The sequence below is a fragment of the Sus scrofa genome, chromosome 4 (assembly GCF_054392235.1).
Source record: "Sus scrofa isolate SSC_HxYL_T2T_F1_AM1 chromosome 4, Sscrofa_HxYL_maternal_Yorkshire_Landrace_v2.0, whole genome shotgun sequence".
Taxonomy (NCBI): domain Eukaryota; kingdom Metazoa; phylum Chordata; class Mammalia; order Artiodactyla; family Suidae; genus Sus; species Sus scrofa.
This window is the reverse complement of record NC_139386.1, coordinates 35,494,415-35,512,094: the sequence shown is the minus strand read 5'-3', so window position 1 is coordinate 35,512,094 and position 17,680 is coordinate 35,494,415. Positions and strand designations below refer to the sequence as shown.

Below are 17,680 nucleotides of genomic sequence, written 5' to 3'. Positions count from 1 at the left end.
GCCTTAGACAAGTTGCAAGCTCCTAGTCGAGGCAATTCCTAATATCCTGTCCAGGTCTCAAATTTTATGATTCAATGGGTATCTTGAAATTGCTTTTTCCAGGCAAAATGACAGTGGAATTGGTTCTGTCTTGAATGATTTATTTCTCACCTTACTCTAAGCCACATATTCTGGAATTTGCTTTGTTTATCAGCTTAAGCCTAAGATGTTTATCATGTGAGAGGAATATGATTTTGCCCATCAAATTTTTTCTCCCTATAAATGTTAAAAAAATCAAACATTGCAGAAATACTTGACATAGAAAGCAAGAGTCCCCCGTGATCTTGTAAGTAGATCATCTTAAGGGGTAAACTTTGAGTTATTTTTGCACCCAGCCTTTCATAGACTATGAAATTAAAGAGCTAAAAAAAAAACGACCCAGTGAAGAGCTTCTGATGATTTGGAAGATATATAAAGCATTTGAAATTGGATCATCACTGGGTGCCATCCTGCAATGTAGCAAAAATAAATATTCTTTTTTTTTTTTTTTTTGCTTTTTAGGACCACACCTGCAGCATATGGATATTCCCAGTCTAGGGATCAAATCGGAGCTGCAGCTGCCAGCCTACAGCACAGCCACAGCAACACAGGATCTGAGCAGCATCTGTGACCTACACCACAGCCCATGGCAACATTGGATCCTTAGCCCACTGAGTGAGACCAGAGATCAAACCGGCATCCTCAGTGGATGCTAGTCAGATTTGTTACCGCTGAGCCATGATGGAAACTCCAAAAAAAATTAAATATTCCGAAGTAACTTTTTAAATAAAAAAGATTGTGGGTCATACTCATTGCTCATTTTTAAACAATTGATATATTCTTCAAAGTTGAGAAAAATAGTGTTTTTATTTTGAAATTATACTTTTAAAATTTTAGAGAAATTATTAAAAGCAGGGATCTGCAAACTTTTTTTTTTTTTTTTTTTTTTTTTTTTTTTTTTTTTTGCAATGGGCTAAGTAATAAATACTTTACATTTGGTGCACTGTCACAGCTACTCAACTGTGTGTTGTAGCACAAAGGCCATAGACAAGATATAAGCAAATGAGTGTAGCTGTGTTCCAATAAAACTTTATTTAGAAAAACAGACAGCTGGATTTGGCCCATGGGTCACAGTCATTGTTGGCAAGCTCCTGATTGAGTGCGGTAACCCTGTTGTGAGTTCTTTTGCAGGCTTAAAAAACAAAAGCCCAAAGTCAAAAAACACTCTGTGTTATGGAGCTAGATTCTCAATCATGAAAGTCTGCATTTTATTTAATTTATTTATTTATTTTGTCTTTTTTGTCATTTTAGGGCCCCACCCGTGGCATATGGACGTTCCCAGGCTAGGGGTCTAATTGAACCTGTAGCTGTCTGTCTACAGCATAGCCACAACAACTCAGGATCTGAGCCACGTCTGCGACCTGCACCACAGCTCACGGCAATGCCAGATCCTTAACCTGCTGATGAAAGCCAGGGATCGAACTCACAACCTCATGGTTCCTAGTCGGATTCGTTAACCACTGAGCCACAACGGGAATTCCAAGTCTGCATTTTAGATTTTACATTTTGAAATGTCTCAAAGCGGAATGTAGTAGCTCTTTGCAACCCAAACAGAAAGAAGTTGTGGTGTATGTATGAACTGAACAAAAGTATTCACACACTTGGCTTGTTGCTAGGATGAAAGTGACGAACTTTCTTGATTCTTAAATTTAGGCATGACCGAGTGCCCCCTGAAAAGAGGCTCCCCTGGCCCGGCCCTGCACAATTGGACAGGCACATCATGGACTTTGTCCCCTCCAAAACCATCTGGTTGAGGGGCCACTGCGAGACATGGGTGCATTGTAACCAGCAGTGCCCTCTGGCCTGGTCTCATCTCTTTTGCCATATGCTGTGTTTTGTCTCTGAAATGGAGTCAACATTGGTTAATATTCATACAAAATGCTATTGATATGAAATTGATCAGGAAGGCAGAAATGTCCAAGCGAGTGTATCTGATCACTATTTGTTTTCTGTTCACAGTGGCACGTTTCAGTACACCCTGGAAGCCACCAAATCGCTCCGTCAGAAGCAGGGGGAGGGCCCCATGACCTACCTCAACAAGGGACAGTTCTATGCCATAACGCTCAGCGAGACGGGGGACAACAAGTGCTTCCGACACCCCATCAGCAAAGTCAGGGTAGGGGCTTCATTTCTCAAAGCATAGGAGGACCCGATGAAAGCAATTGCCAGCTGCCAGGCTGTGGAAGGGCATGGAAAAACATTCCAAAATGAGTAGTTCTAGAACCAATGTCAGAGAGTTGGGGCAAGAGAACTTAGTGGCTTACAGTTTATCATTTTAATCGGTAACCAATAAACCTTGGGCAAGGACGGGGTTGGAACATACTTTCTGACTGTATCCAAGGCATTTTCTTGGCTTCATTCATTGCCTATGTGCTACCTAGTTGTTATCATCGTCATTTTCAATCAAATGATGTCATTTTTCAGGTGAGTCGCTGTCAGACCATATCTGTGGGCAGGAAAGACCTGGGCTTGCTTGCTTTCTGTAAGGGCAGGTGGAATTCACTGTGGCCCTGGGCCCTTTGCAGCTTTGTTTCAAAAGCCTTCTGCAGCCTGGTGGTTACTCCAGAGTCCAGGGGTGGGCCTGGGATGATCCCTCCCGGGAGTGATTCAGAAGAATTTCCACATTCATGGGTGTTAGGTCTGTCTGTGGGAAATGAAACTGCCTTGGAAGCCTGCCAGCTTCTGGCATTCTCGCCACTGCCAAGAAGGGAGGGAACTGGTACTCCTGCTCTACTGAAAAGGAAAATCATAGCAGAGCTCTGAAAAGAGGCTGAAGGGCTTGCTGCCTCGTTGTAAAATGATTTATGTTGCCCCTTGCGTGGTGTCCACCCCACCTGATTTTATCCAGCGCTCCCTCCTCCCGAGCTCTTTCCTGAGCACACCGAGGGAGGAATGCCGTGCTAAGGTGAGTGCAGAGTGCTCACTCCATCCCGGATTCCCGTGCACAGGGACCAGATGAGGTAGAAGAGAAAAGCATACCCGGGCACCCATTCGCCGGCTTGCCTGTTACTGCCTTTAGCTCACGTCATTACAGTGGTGCTCTCTTGAGTCAACCAGGTTTTAGGGCGATGCTTCCATGAGAAAGACAAGGAAGAATGGCTACTCATCGGTTCAACAGCCTTCCTCCCTCAAGGCCGCCCCAGTCCCAGGTCAGAGCTGTAGGAGGCAGGGCAGTTGAGAGTGAGGGGAGAGGGGGGAGGCTTTGGGGCCAATGTCCCACCCAAGGCTGAGCCCATGGCACGTGGAAAGGTGCTCAGTGTACTGTGTGTCCTCTGGGGAGTGAATATGTTCCAACCCTGTGGTCAAGGCTAAGGTGGAAGCTTGCCACCACCATCATCATCTTCACCACAACCAGAGCCACAAAATAACAGCTAGTATTTATTGAGTGTATCTTCTGTGTGTTGGGCACCTGGCCTTAACTCATTGGAAACACAACAACCCTGTGAAATAGGCATTATCGGCATAATGGTACAGACGAGGAACCATGGCCTTTTAGAAGCTAGCAACTTAAAACATGGTAAACCATCGATACTTCAATAAAAACACAAAAAATGGGTAAACAACAAGGTCCCACTGTCTAGCACGGGAAGCTATTTTCAATATCTTGAGACAAACCATAATGGAAAAGAGTATAAGAAGGAGGAGCTCCCACAGGGGCACAGTGGAAACAAATCCAACTAGTATACATGAGGATGCGGGTTCAATCCCTGCCCTCGTACAGTGGGTTGGGAATCTGGCCTTGCCGTGAGCTGTGGTGTAGGCCACAGATGAGGCTCTGATCTGGTGTTGCTGTGGCCAAGGGGTCAGCCGGCAGCTATAGCTCTAATTTGACCCCCTAGCCTGGGAACCTCCACATGAGGCAGGTGCAGCCCTAAAAGGCAAAAAAAAAAAAACAAAAACAAAAACAAAAAAACAAAACCATAATGGAAACTGAATCATTTTCCTGTATAACCGAAATGAATACAACATTGTAAATCAGCTTCCTTAAATAAAAATAAATAAATAGAAGCTAGCCCCTGGCCAAGGGTACGTAGCTCAAATGAGGGAACTGGGTTATATCTTAAGCAGTCACATTCCTCCATCTGTTCTCTTAACCACTAAATGTATGGTGTTGAGTAGCCTGGAGGCCTAAACCGCAGGTGGATTTTAGCCCAGGACCTACCTCTGGAAATATATCCTAGATTTTGCATCCTACACCCTCATATGTAGCTGCTTGGTGAGACGGCACTAAATAAATTTTCTTTTTTAAAAAAATCTTATAACTTACAAGCAAGCGTACAGCTTATATATACCCTGGTGACAATGCCATTGTCCTCACTCAGAAAAGATGATGCCTGGTTAAGAATCTAAGACCATGATGGTACATTTCCCAAGAATTCTTCTTCATTGCATGGATATAATGTAATACTGGAAATGTGTTTCCTTCTGTTCCATTTTGCCTAAAACAAAGGGCCTTCCTTCCATCAAGGACTTCAGTCTAAGAGCCTAGGACTTCAGTCTAAGGACCATCAGCAGGATGGTCCTTCCCAGAGTTGGTCGTTCCTCCGCTGCAGCTCTGAGAGCAAGCGGTCTGGAGGAACGAGGGTGCTCTTGAGACCTCCTGGCACTGATTTCTGAGGACAGTGTTGCATCTCTGAGTTGATGAAGCCTTGGTAATAGCGGTTTCAAACTGCCTTTTTCTTTACCACTGACAAAATACATTTCCATACCAAGCATATGTCATTATTTATGCTAGTTGAGTCATTTGCTAGAAAAAATTACCTGAAATGTTATTTTGATTTTGGAACAGTCAGGAATAAGCGCCAGGGGGCCATGCAGTAACCTCTCACAAATAAAAGGAAGAGCCTGGGTGGGGGGAGGAAGGGGTGGGGAGAAGGATGGAGAACAGGCTGAGCTCCTGGTTCCACCAGCACAGCCAGTAGGTCACTTTCTTCTTTCCTTCACATGCTTGCTGATTGTGAATTTGAATAATATGGATACACATTTCTAAACTAGCTTTTTTTTTTTTTTTTTTTTTTTAACATCTTGCTTGTGTAAAAAATGTTCATGTGTACTCTGGGAATAAGCCAGATTTTGACTTGACAGTATGGCCACAAACATGTATTTGGTGTCTCTTACTTGTTGGGCACTAAGGCCACCGTGGTGAGTGACACTGTCCTTGCCCTTGTCGAGTCAGATGTCGATGGGAAGGCAGCACCATCGACTCAATAACTGTAAATAATTAAGTAGATGACTGCAAGTATGTGAATTGCTACAAAGGAGAGATTACTGAGGAATGAGAGTCAATGAGATATTGTTATGGAGCAGTGGAAAAAATGTCTAAGAAGTATTTTGGGTGTGGAATGAGAGGCGGAGTATATTCCTCGATACAGTAGTCTTTTTTCTTATCTTTTTTTTTTAGGACTACAGCCATGGCTTATGGATGTTCCCAGGCTAGGGATCCAATCAGAGCTGCAGCTGCTGGCCTACACCACAGCCACAGCAAGGCCAGATCCGAGCCGCTTCTTCGACCTACACCACAGCTCATGGCAATGCTGGGTCCTTAACCTGCTGAATGAGGCCAGGGATTGAACCCGCATCCTCATGGCTACTAGTTGGGTTCCTAACCCACTAAGCTATGATGGGAACTCCCAGATACAGTAGTCTTTTTTTTTTAAATTTATCTTTATTTTTATTTTATTTCTTTTTACGGCCACACCCAGGGCACACGGAAGTTCCTAGGCTAGGGAGCTATAGCTGCAGGCCTGTACCACAGCTACAGCACACCGGATTAGGGTCACATATGCAACCCAACCACTGTTTGCAGCAATGCCAGACCAGATACAGCAGTCTTGATGCTGTAATAAAGAGAGTTTTCGTTTGTTTGGTTTTGATACCTTCTCCATCTCATAAATGACAATGAATTAACATATATTTAGTTTAATGAGACTGTAACTCAGAATTAAAGCAATTTGGGACTCTCTTTTAAGTTTATTTACAAAAATTTTTTTACATGGCTGCACCCAAGGCATATGGAAGTTTCCAGGCCAGGGATTGAATCTGAGCCACCTATGCTGCAGCTGTGGCAATGCCAGATCCTCTCACCCACTGCATCAGGCTGGGGATTGAATCCACACCTCTGCAGCAACCTGAGCTGCTTCAGTCAGATTCTTAACCCACTGTGCCACAGTGGGAATTCCCAAAAGTGGTTTGGAATTCTTATTTCTGCAAGATATAATTAATATTTCAAGCTCATTTAAAAATATATATATATCCACATATTTAAATAACAAAGTTGACCTGTAGCTTTTGGCCTATGAAATATATGTAGCTTAGATCTTTGTTCATTAATATGAACTCATCTTTTTAGTGTTTCTCTCATTACCTGTACTAATCCAGCCAGAAGCTTTTAATTAGACCAGAAACAGATGTTTGCTCCTTTACAAATGTACCAAAGTCTATGTTTAAGGGTATGAAATTTCAAAAATGTGCTTGTTCCCAATATAAGAAAAAAAAAAATCTTTGGTATTCCCACTCACCTCACAATATAATAAACTTGCTGGTAAGTTGGTTAATCTAGTTGTTTACGATTCATGGTTAAAATGACGTAGCATTCTTTTTTCCAAATGCTGTTTTCACTTCGCAGTCTTTTTTTTTTTTTTTTTCTCTTTTTGGCTGTGCCCGTGGCATTGAACCTGTGTCACTGCAGTGACCCAAGCCACAACAATGACAATGCTGGATCTTTAACCTGCTGAGCTACAAGGAAACTCCCCAGACATTTTTTCAAGTAGGCCCGTTTTCAAGCAAAACAAACCACACACCTGAGCTGCTCTGGGGTTTTCTAAAGCAAGAAAAGCACGTTTGCAGAAATTACAGCCACACACCTCTGGTAGGACCCCCAGAACTGGAGGCTATGAGAAGCAAGGAGGGCTGGACCAAAATAAGCCCCACTGTTCTTCCCTCTGCAGAGCGTGGTGATGGTGGTCTTCAGTGAAGACAAAAACCGGGACGAGCAGCTGAAATACTGGAAGTACTGGCACTCGCGGCAGCACACCGCCAAGCAGCGGGTCCTCGACATTGGTAAGCTGACCGTGACCTCTCTGCGTGGTCTTTGGTAAAGTGCTCTGCTGTCACGATGCAAAGGAGAGCCCAGCCCAGAAACCACAGCTGGGATCCCCATCGCTCCTGAGATGCGCCGACCACCCCTCGGTGCACTTTTCCGGTGTGTTAGTACATTTAGTACAAGTCAGGCTGAGAGCAGAACACTTTCTGTTCCGTGAAAGTCAGCTGTGCCTCCTGTACTAATAGATTTAGATTTGCAGCGGCTGTGCCAGTTTTTAGGACATTGTTCCGTGCCTTTCCATGTTTGAGTTTCATAGGCAGACGGGCCAGGGGAACTCTTCTCCCCCATGACATGAATCTCCTCGGCTCCTTTGGTTCTAAGGCGCTTGCGAAGGTCACATGACTCGACGGAGCGTTCTGGTTCTCTCATTCTCCGTCCAGCGTTCCTTCCGCTGGATCACATGTCGAGTGCAAGTGGTACCAGGTGGTCAGGCAAATGCAGTGTCTGCGAGAGCTTTCCTGGCAGCGGAGAAGGGAGGGGTCTGCCAGGTGCATCCTCTGGAGTCTGCATACTCCTAAGCACGATGCCTGCTCTTCAGGCACCCAGAGCGCCCCGCACAGGACTCAGAGTCCAGACAGGGGAGCTGTGCCTATACCAAGGGGTTCCATGGAGGGACTTCACTGATGAGGTTGGAGGGCTGAAGGCCCCATGAGGGGCTGCAGAGAGGAGCAGCAGCAGGAACCTGCTGCTGTTAGCTGGAGGGCTGGAGGGTCAGAGCGAGAGGAGGTGGGTGCTGTGGGAGCCACCGCCCAGGATGAACGGGAGCCGAGGTGTGGGGGCTGCCTTAGCTGGAGCTGGGAGCATAAAGGGAGCAGCTTTCTAAGAGCAAGTGGAACCACAGCAGAATCACTGCCAGAGATGGTGCGGGAGGGAGGAGGAGAGGGGATGCCTCGGCTTCTCCCTGCCTCCCCATCCTCCCCCAGGGTTCCCCATTGGCCAGGTTACCACGAAGCAGAGGGCATGTGAGCCTGGCACATGCAATTGGCAGGAAATCAACCTCTGAGACATAGAGCAAAGCAGGGGAAGCCTGGATTGGGCCTTAAAGTGTCTAGAAATTACTTAAGAACACAGCAATATATGTGTCTCTAAATGGGTTTAGTACTTTATCTACATGCTGCTTCTATAAGAAATAGTCCTTTCTCATTTATAGGCTTTATTATCACATTTTACGAACCAAGAGTGTACAGTCCCAGTGAGGATAGGCACAGTGGAGTTTCCCACGGTGCTGGGTACCAGTGGTATTAATGAGCCATTAAAGGATGTTTATTTAGGGTTCTTGTGCATTATAGTGATGACTTCTTCAGACCTTCCGTCTCACACTTGCTAGGACCCCTTGACCAGTGGCAGAGAAGTTTATAACTAGGTTAGGATTAGAGATTCACCATGGAACATATTGAAACTAATTGTCGGTTTGTCCTGCAAACCACTCCTCAACCCCACCACATATACACTTACCCCACCATGTGCGCGCTCACGTGCGTACACACATGCTCACTCATGCACACATACACATGCACATGTCTCCTGTTAACTAGTCAAACATATTTATCTAATAAACAAGGAAACCAAGGCTTAGAGAGGCTCACTGACCCACCTTTCCAAATGTCTCGTCTGCAGATAATTAGTGCAAGAGCTGGATAAAAACAATCTTCCTCCAAACCCCAAACTCCCAAGATCAACTGACTAGGATGATGGGCTTGGGGGATGCTTGCCATAACCTGCTTCCAAACTGCACAGAGCAGGGGAACAATTTTATTTTATTTGAGAAGTTAGCCTTATAATTATTGCTCAAGAAAATGAGAGGTGCAATTAAGTAGAAATATGGACCAGGTCCAAATAAGGCCAATAATAGCATTTTACTGGCATACCTGCTGGCTCGACTTTGAAGTTGTTACAAGGTTTGCTTTTCTTAGACCAGAATGGTCTTTCAGATCTCCTGGGATTTCAGATTTTATCTCTCTCCTCTATCACCTCCTGCCTGCCTTCAGACTTTTCTCCCTCATGTAAGCCTTTATACACGTGTGTGTGTGTGTGTGCGTGCACACATGCACATGCATGATTGTCGAGGTTTGTGACGTTTACTGAGTAGCTTTGGAGCGACTTGGGCTGCTTGCTCTGAACTGGAGACCGAGGCACTGGATTAGCCCCTTAGCTTCAGATGGAATATGGATTTTCTGACCACAATTTCTACCCCTAACCTCAATCTGGCAGTTGCTCACACAGGATGAAGAAATATGCAAAAATCTCATCTAATTCATTTTTCTCTACTAGATGAAGAAAACAACCAGACCACGTGTTCCTCTGCCAGTGGGAGGTTAACACCATTTCCTATAGAAAGGGGGGCCGATGCTGCTGAGGCATGTGTACCTGCACGCCGTGTGCCATCACCGGCAGCAGGGCTCCTGTGCCGTGTTGAGAATGTTGGTGAGGCTGCACCTTGGCTGAGCCAGGAGGGTTACTAGTGCCAATGGAGGGGAAGGGGGGCCAAGAGCATACATGCTATTATGCCTTTGCCACTGTGGGCTGAGAACCTTGTAGTAGCCTGAAAAAGAAGAGGGAGTATTCCATAATGTATTATTTCTCTTTCCTTCTTTTCTTTTTTCTTTTCTATTCTATTCTATTCTATTCTATTCTATTCTATTCTATTCTATTCTATTCTATTCTATTCTATTCTATTCTATTCTATTCTATTCTACTCTACTCTATTCTTCTCTACTCTACTCTACTCTTTTTCAGGGCTGCACCTGAGGCATATGAAGTTCCCAGGCTAGGGGTAGGATCAGAGCTACAGCTGCCAGCCTACACCACAGTTATAGCAATGCAGGATCTGACCCACGTTGGCGACCTACACCAGAGCTCACGGTAGTGCTGGATCCTTAACCCACGGAGTGAGGCCAGGGATCGAATCTGCATCCTCACGGATACTTGTTGGGTTTGTTACTGTGGAGCCACAATAGGAACTCCTTATGTTTCTTAAGCTCCATGAACTGAAGGTTAAAGTCAGGGCTCCAGAGTTGCAGTTCCTAAGTCTCCACCAGCCCTGTGGTCAGCAAGTTCAACTGAGCTGGTGTAAGAGACTGAGATGAGCCCCTTTTTGCCAAAACAAGATTTCTAACCTTGGACCTTGGGGTCTATGGATGGGCTTTAGGGGAACCTCAAACTCCTCAAATGAGGCACAACACAACCTTGTGTGTATGGAGACGCACATCTTTTTGTCTCCTTTTCTAGGGGTGCCTGGGATAACCAGCCTCCCTCTGGCATGCTGCCTCCCTGCCTCCACTCCAAGCAAAGTGCAGTGGAGCTCTCATCTTTCTTTGTGTCTTTGCTGCTGAGCTTCTTCCCAGCACTCATGCTTAAGGGTTGTTCTCTCATCTCTTGTACCTTGTAATAATCATGCCAGGAAAACATTCGACATCTTTCCTTACATAAATTTGTCTCCCTTGGAGTAGACTGTTGGTTGTTCTTGGAGGCTGCTCTTCAGTGCTCCCAAACTCCTAATCCTCTGAGTACCCTCTGGGCCAGCTGCCTGATGGAAGGGGACCCTCAGTGTCTCCAAGGAGCCCTGCCAGTGGGTCCATGGAAAGGAGAGTTGTACCCTGGGAGCCAGGGAAAGAGGCCCTTCCTCAGAGCCCAGGGAGCCTTGGCTTCCAGCTTCCTTGTGTGCTGAGTGGTGAGGCCATTCCTGTGTCACACCAGGTGGCTTGTTCTTTGACTTCTTGAAGGTCTTTGCTTGCTGTCAACAAATCAGAGAGATCTTCCCTATCACCTAACCCAGATATCACACCTTTGTCACTCTCGAGCTCTCTTTCAAGTTCACTGCAGAGTGCTTGTCACCACCCAACATGTTATTATGTATATATGTTTCTATTTCTAACTTTGTCCCCCCTCCTACTAGAATAAGCCCCATAAAGACAGACACATTCGTTCTCTGCTCCAGCCCCAATGCTTATCATAGGGACCGAATCATTGAGACCATTCATTAAATATTTTTTGAAGGAATGAGTGAATGAATGAATAAATGAATAAATGTGTGGATGAAACTCTTACTACAGTGATAGGGACAGGCTCTCGGAGGAGCGAATGGTGCTTTAATGACAACCCTCATGTGTCTGTGACCTTCTAGGTACAAGGCTCTTTCTAGGCATCAGACATAAACATTTTGTCCTTCATCTTGAAAACAGCTCATTTTATTGGTTAATAACTGAGATAGTGAGGGGCTTGGGGTTTTACCCAAGGTCAACCCCCTGGTAAGTGCTGGACTCTGTACCCCCTCCCCTTCTTCAATTGTGTGTCCTCATTCCACTGTCTCTTGTCTTTTCATCCTGGCCTCTAGATAGTTCTTGGCCTCTACTAGGCCCTGACTGCATGCACGGTGACTGCAAACATTCACGAATTGACCTTGCATTGAGGTCCTGCTTCCCCCCCGCCCCCATCGTTCTCTGCAGCCATTGAGAACGCTTTGCACCGAGGGTGGTGGGGCCCTTGGCTGCTGCTATTCCTGACATTTCTGACAGCCAGGTCAGTTGTGTGGTTCTTGCACATTAGGCCATAACCCGTGTTGGTGAGGAAGGAAACATTAGCCATTGGCTCTTACTGGATATAAGTACCAACCCCAGCCCAAGTGCATTCTGCTGTTTTGCAAAGCATACACGCGGAATTCTCCAAGTTTCACAAGTTCTTCCTTGTGAGCTTGTTGGATAACAGCAGTTATTCCAGGTCATAAGTAAGTTTACATTATGCAGCTCAAGGCACTTTTCTGTGCCAGTTGTACTTACTGTATGGCATCGGCACTGATGATATCCGTCATGAGCTTCTCTCTGAATGCGAAAGCCCCTTTATAAAGGGACATAGAGTCAGTGCTGGTCCCATCGTAATTGCCACCAGCTTGGGGAAAGGCAGAGTGACCCCACATTCACTCAGCAAATGGACCCTTTGTTGAGAACTGGCAGTTCAGAGACAATAAGCTAGAGCCCCATCCTAAGATACCTCGTCATGAGGGGCAGATGGGAGAAGCACGTCCCAAGATGTTTCCAAGACTCTGAAAAGATAACAGGAACATCTAAGGTCCAAAAAGTGAGGGGGGCGGGGCATGGAGCCAAGGACAAAGACCCTTGCCAGAGATACAAGAATCAAGGCAGAAAAAAAACAAAATGAAATTGGCACACCATTTTATAAGATCTGATAAAACCGTTGGCAAAGATGGGAGGGGTGGAAATTCTCATGCAGTGGTGTAGGCTGGTGGGAGTGTCATGGATTCAACTGATACACTGAGTGGGGGAGAAGGAGGGAAGTTCCTGAGTGAACCAGATTGAAAAATAAGAGAGAAGGGTTTGTATTTGTGGGCGATTGAGTTTTTTGGAGAACCTTAGGGTGTCAGGGAAACAAGGTATAAATAGAATTTGCTGGTCTCAAGCTCTAAGAGCTTATGTAAAGCTGTTTCTGTGACATACAGACTGAAGCTCTGGGTCTCCCGTGTGGAGGCCAAACAAGCCCAGCAGGGTGTTAAGGGGTCCAGGGCCCAGAAGGTTCCAGATATTAGATGACTGTTGACGGTCACCCCATGCATCCTGGTGGTAAATCTCGGAGCTGCAGGTAGAATGTTGGAGAAATGAGCTCAGGTCCTCAGCAGAGACCCTGGAAACATTACCTCACCAGATGTGGAGGGGAGTTAAGCTCCGAGTCTCTCGTCCTCTGCTGCGCTGACACTAGCTTGGCTCCGGAGTCTTGTTTTGCAGTTTTGCTGGGGGAGACACTGAAGTGTATCTGTTTGTACTTATTTTATATCGAGACATAACATGCATACTTTGTTTTTAGCTAATCCAGGTTTTTCTATTGTTGAACAGAGTGCCCTTTAGAGATTCAGGAATAGCTAAGAAGGCTAATGAAAGTTGTATCTACACACTGTCACTCATCCAAGTGGGTGGTTTCCATTCACCTATCAGCCCTCCTGACCAAGGAAGAGACTGGGCGGAAATAAAGGCAAAGGCAACATTGTGAGGAGGCCACGTTTCTCTGTAATGACCTGGCGGCTCTTTGGATACCCACTGAGGGTTATTAGCAGGACTGTCATGCAGCAATATCTGTATTTCAGAGAGGTAGTTCTGGGCCAGCACGGGGGTGGGATAAGGTGAGAGAGGGGCTGGTTATAGCTGGGGAAAGACCCACAGGCATGAGCTGTAAGGAGAGATTCAAACTTAACCTAGGAATGAGAGACAAGTTCTGGAATTGTAGGACTTGAGTACTGACTGGCTGTGGGGAAAAGGAAAAGAGAAAGATCCCAGAAGAGAAGCTCAGCTTTGCTAGCAAGGTAGGTGCCTCCTGCAAGGGGGTCAGGAAGGGCAGTGTGGCTGGTGCCCAGGGAATGGAGGCTGGCCAGGTGCTGTGTCCGGCTGGGGACACGATGACCTCACGGCACAGTCTGTGCATTGAGCAGGTTGGGAGATCGCCAGGACTCATTTGCACAGCAGAGGGATCCAGCTTTGCACAGTGTAAGCCATGTTTTAATACTCGAAATGGACCACAAATCGGAAAACGAACCAGACTGCATGTCAAGTTTACTCAAATTGTGGCTAATTCCAAAACCACCGTCTTGGGAAGGGATATTTTTCTCTTTGTTTTCTTTCAAACAGGAAAGGAAACTTAGAAGAGGTTCAACAACTAATATTGACTTAGAGAATGAAAAATCTGAAGCTACAGCAGGTACATTGAAACTCACTCAAATAGAATTTCTCCCCACTGAACAGACTTAAGAATGACTTTCTTGTTTTACAATGCAGATAATGTTTCAAAATAATGAACATCATAGTTTTTGCACTTTCTGAATGGGTGGTATGGATATAATGGAATGAGACCGATTCCATGCATACACCCAGATAAGCCTCATTGCTTGATAGTCACATCCGATGTAACCATTATTGATATAATTTTTGTTGCTAATTGTGAAACAAACCATTTGCTCTTTATTCGATCTGTCTTTCATTTTGGTTCACCGTGAGTAATCTTTCCCTGTATGAGGATGTATTCGTTATATAGTTACTATCAGTCCCATAGTTTTCCCTGGTAATTAGCAGGCAATTATAGTACATCTTTGGTTAGTAGCATGTGATTATAGGATTTTCATGTGTGCCCTAATACAAATCCATTTCTTTATTTTTAAATGGTGTTGTTGATAGCAGTCTTAGATTAAGATAAAGCTTTTCATGAAAACTTAAGTTCCAAAAAAAAAATCAAAACATTTCTTCAAGTTTGGTTCTAAATAGTTTTCTTTGTGGGTCAAAGAGAAGCCTTTTGGAAGATGATCGAATCCAGAATTTTGCTGACCACTGTGACTTAGTCAGTTTAGCTCATCTGTCCAGGGCTGGGAGCTCTCTTGTGTCTGGAGTCATACTCTACTTTCAAATAGGAATTGAGAATAAAGTTGTCTCTCTTTTTTTTTTTTTTTGCTTGGAGTTTTCTAGAGGAGGATGGCCTTAGAAGTGCCATACACGTGAGCTTTCTTGCAGTTTCTAGAGTCACACCTGGGTTGGGCTATTCAGAGCTGTGCAGAAAAATGGGCAGATGGAGATTGGTGGGTTCAGGGAGGCAGCAGCTGCCTTTCAGGAGGTCAGGTAGCCAGGTGGTCAGTGTGGATCTGTAGCCTAAATAGACCTGGGAGACAAGCATGCCCTGTAACTCATCTCTCTCTTTCCCAGGGTTTCCCACTCTGCCTTGAGTTTTGTTCTGTGCAGAGCTCTCCTCTCCTGGAATTGTGCAAACCTCCTCTCCCTGCAGTTGGGAAAGTATGGGTCTTCCCTCCTTTAAAAAGAGCTCAAGTTGGAGTTCCCTGGTGGCTCAGTGGGTTAAGGATCTGGTATTGTCACTGCTGTGGGTTGGGTTCAACCCCTGGCCTGGGAACTTCTGCATGCCACAGGTGTGACAAAACAAACCAACCAACAACTTAGGTAAATGGAATTTTGATTTTTGTTTTCCTAGACTCTTTTCACACTTCTGAATAGATACGAAAAATAAATTTGATTCGGAACAAAACAGAACCTCTTGCGAGCCCCCAGCTTAAGAAACAAACAAACAGAAAAGACCCAACCAGGGCTGGTTGGAGAGAGTCTAGGCAGCGAGTCAGGGCTAAGCTTGGAGCAGCCTTGATTTCTGCTTCCTCCACGGGAGGGAAGGGGCTGGGGTTCGGGCCAGCTCTCCCAACCTGCTGCTCCTGTGTCAGGCACCCACTGTTTTATAAAGTGCTTTAGCCACAGTTACTGAAAACTTTTTTTATCTTCAACTTTGGTAAGAAAACCTTTATGTGATAAAAGTGGTAGGCTGTTAAAAGATTACAAACTGCAAGTACTCTTTAAAATTTAATCTTAGTCGGGACAGATCATATTAATTTTCAGAGACACTTGAGCCACTGTGGGTTCTCAGCAGGGGTCCTTGAAACACGTTCTATTGGGGACATCACCTCTGAGGAGAATCACTTCCTCCTCAGTGTGTGTGCCTACGGGTGATCTGAGTTCCCCCATCCTCCCCCCAGGAAAAGGGCTGGGACAGGGCCAGAGTTCGCATACTGCCCACCCATCTAGGCCCTGGTCCTTGCAGACTCCCTTCCAAACTATTGCTGCATCTTCCCATTTCCTTCCAGTCCATGTTTCTCAAAGGAGGAGTCATTTCCGACCCCAAATCCCAAACTACTACTCAAATCTGAATCCAGGATGATGTGCCTTTTATTAAAATGTCTTAATGCTGAAGGTATAGGTCTTATTTTCACTCCTCACTAGTCTTCTAGTCACTTCGAACCTCTCCTTTGTTGCTTCTCTAGGGCTCGGCTTGCCTTGCAGACCTCTTGCCTCTAACCCTGTCCCCCTGTCCCCACTTAGACACCTTGTCCTTCAGGCAGAGTCATATATCCAAACAAGAACACTCTACCGTGTTTCACCTGGCTCATCAGTTTACATCCTGCTCATTCCACTAGATGCTGAGCTTCTTAAGGGAGCGAAGATTTTTTTTTTTTTAAACTTTTGTATAACTGACACCTGGCACAGAGCCTGGCCCAGAATAGATGCTCAACCAGTCTTGAGTAGTTGGTGAGCAAACTGCTCTTATGGTTCTGTGTACATAGGTAACACTTAGGGTGAGAGGGCATGTGTCTAGTTAATTCTCAGTTGGGAAGAAGTCTGGCTCTGTTCTCTCTCATGACGAAAGGATCAATTTTGGTAGTATTTTTCTGGTTGCTAGCTAAATGCGCATTTGGTTCTTTAATTTCTGATATTTTAAATATTATTGTATTATACCGTAGACTTTTTGATGTAGCTTGGTTAACAACTCTTAAGACTCAACTGCTAACACAAAAATATAATACCTGCACTAAGAAACCAAGGGGAAATTTCTCCTTTTAAACTTTTCTAGAAATTATTGTTGTTTCCCTGATGTAAACTGATAGAAAATGATTTTGAGACAGACTTTCCCCTGCAAAAAGGCTAGATATGGAAATTAAAAATTATAATTAGCATTTAATTTGGGAGTTTTTCTTCATTGCTTCTGGGATGCCTCTGAGAATCTTTTTTTTTTTTTTTTTTTTTTCTTTCCTTTTTAGGGCTGTGCTTGTGGCACATGGAAGTTCCCTATGCCTATGGAAGCTAGGAGTGGGGTCAAATCAGAGCTGCTTCTGCACCACAATGGGAAGTCCTGAGGTCTATTTTCATGAAAGGTTCGGCTGTCCTAAAGAGATACTGACTTAGATCACGAGCTTTCAAAACACACACACACACACATAACTAAAATCACTTGATAGAACCTGTACTAAATACCATAAAATGCTTTAATTTCCTGTCTTCCATCTTTTTCTTTTTCACCTTTTTTGGGTACTACATTGTTTTCCCTTACTTGGGGGAACCTTTTCTATATCTTTATATATGACCATGCTTTCATCTCAAACATGTAATCTATGCTTTTACTTGATTTCATGTTTTTTTGCGTGGGACCTAATTATTTTCTTTTTTCAGAGATGCATTTAATGAAACTTCAGATAACCTGATAATCTTACATTCTTTAGTATTATTTGGTTGGCTTTAAAATGATCAGGAAAAATACCTGGTGATGCAATCTTGACAGTTCGATTTGATTCCTCTATTTATTGAACAAAGCTCCAGAACTGGTCTTTCCCGCTGTCCTGCAGCAGCGCTTGGAAGCCTCTCTCTGCCTGCAGAAAAAAATTTACATCTTTGCTGTCCTCCTCGTACCCGCGAGTGTGGAATTAGGCAAATCCACAGTTCTTCCCTGTTTACAAAACCTAAAATTTGCCAAGAGAAAGTTTTTTTTTTTTCCCCAAATGAAATGAAGCTCTTTAAAGTTGGAGAAGCCAAAATAAGGTTGCGTGAATCTGAAGAAAACTCTCGAAATAGCCTCCAGGAATGTGGTGCTGCCACTAGTCTTTCTGCCTTTGAAAAGGCAAGTACTGAAAACATCAACAGCTGAAAAATGAACATCTCGTCGTTGTTCAGAGATGCTGGGAGG

At 44.7% G+C, this 17,680-nt stretch overlaps 1 protein-coding gene across 5 annotated transcripts in view; it reads left to right on the top strand.

Annotated features, from left to right (window-relative positions):
• GRHL2 (grainyhead like transcription factor 2) overlaps window positions 1-17,680 on the top strand; it is a 193,408-nt gene that overhangs the window by 76,219 nt on the left and 99,509 nt on the right. For all 5 annotated transcript variants that reach the window (XM_085021961.1, XM_021090600.2, XM_085021960.1 and 2 more), the window contains 2 exons: window positions 2,038-2,194; window positions 7,026-7,137. In XM_085021961.1, coding sequence (XP_084878087.1) covers window positions 2,038-2,194; window positions 7,026-7,137 — 269 coding nt within the window. The remainder of the gene's footprint in view (window positions 1-2,037; window positions 2,195-7,025; window positions 7,138-17,680) is intronic.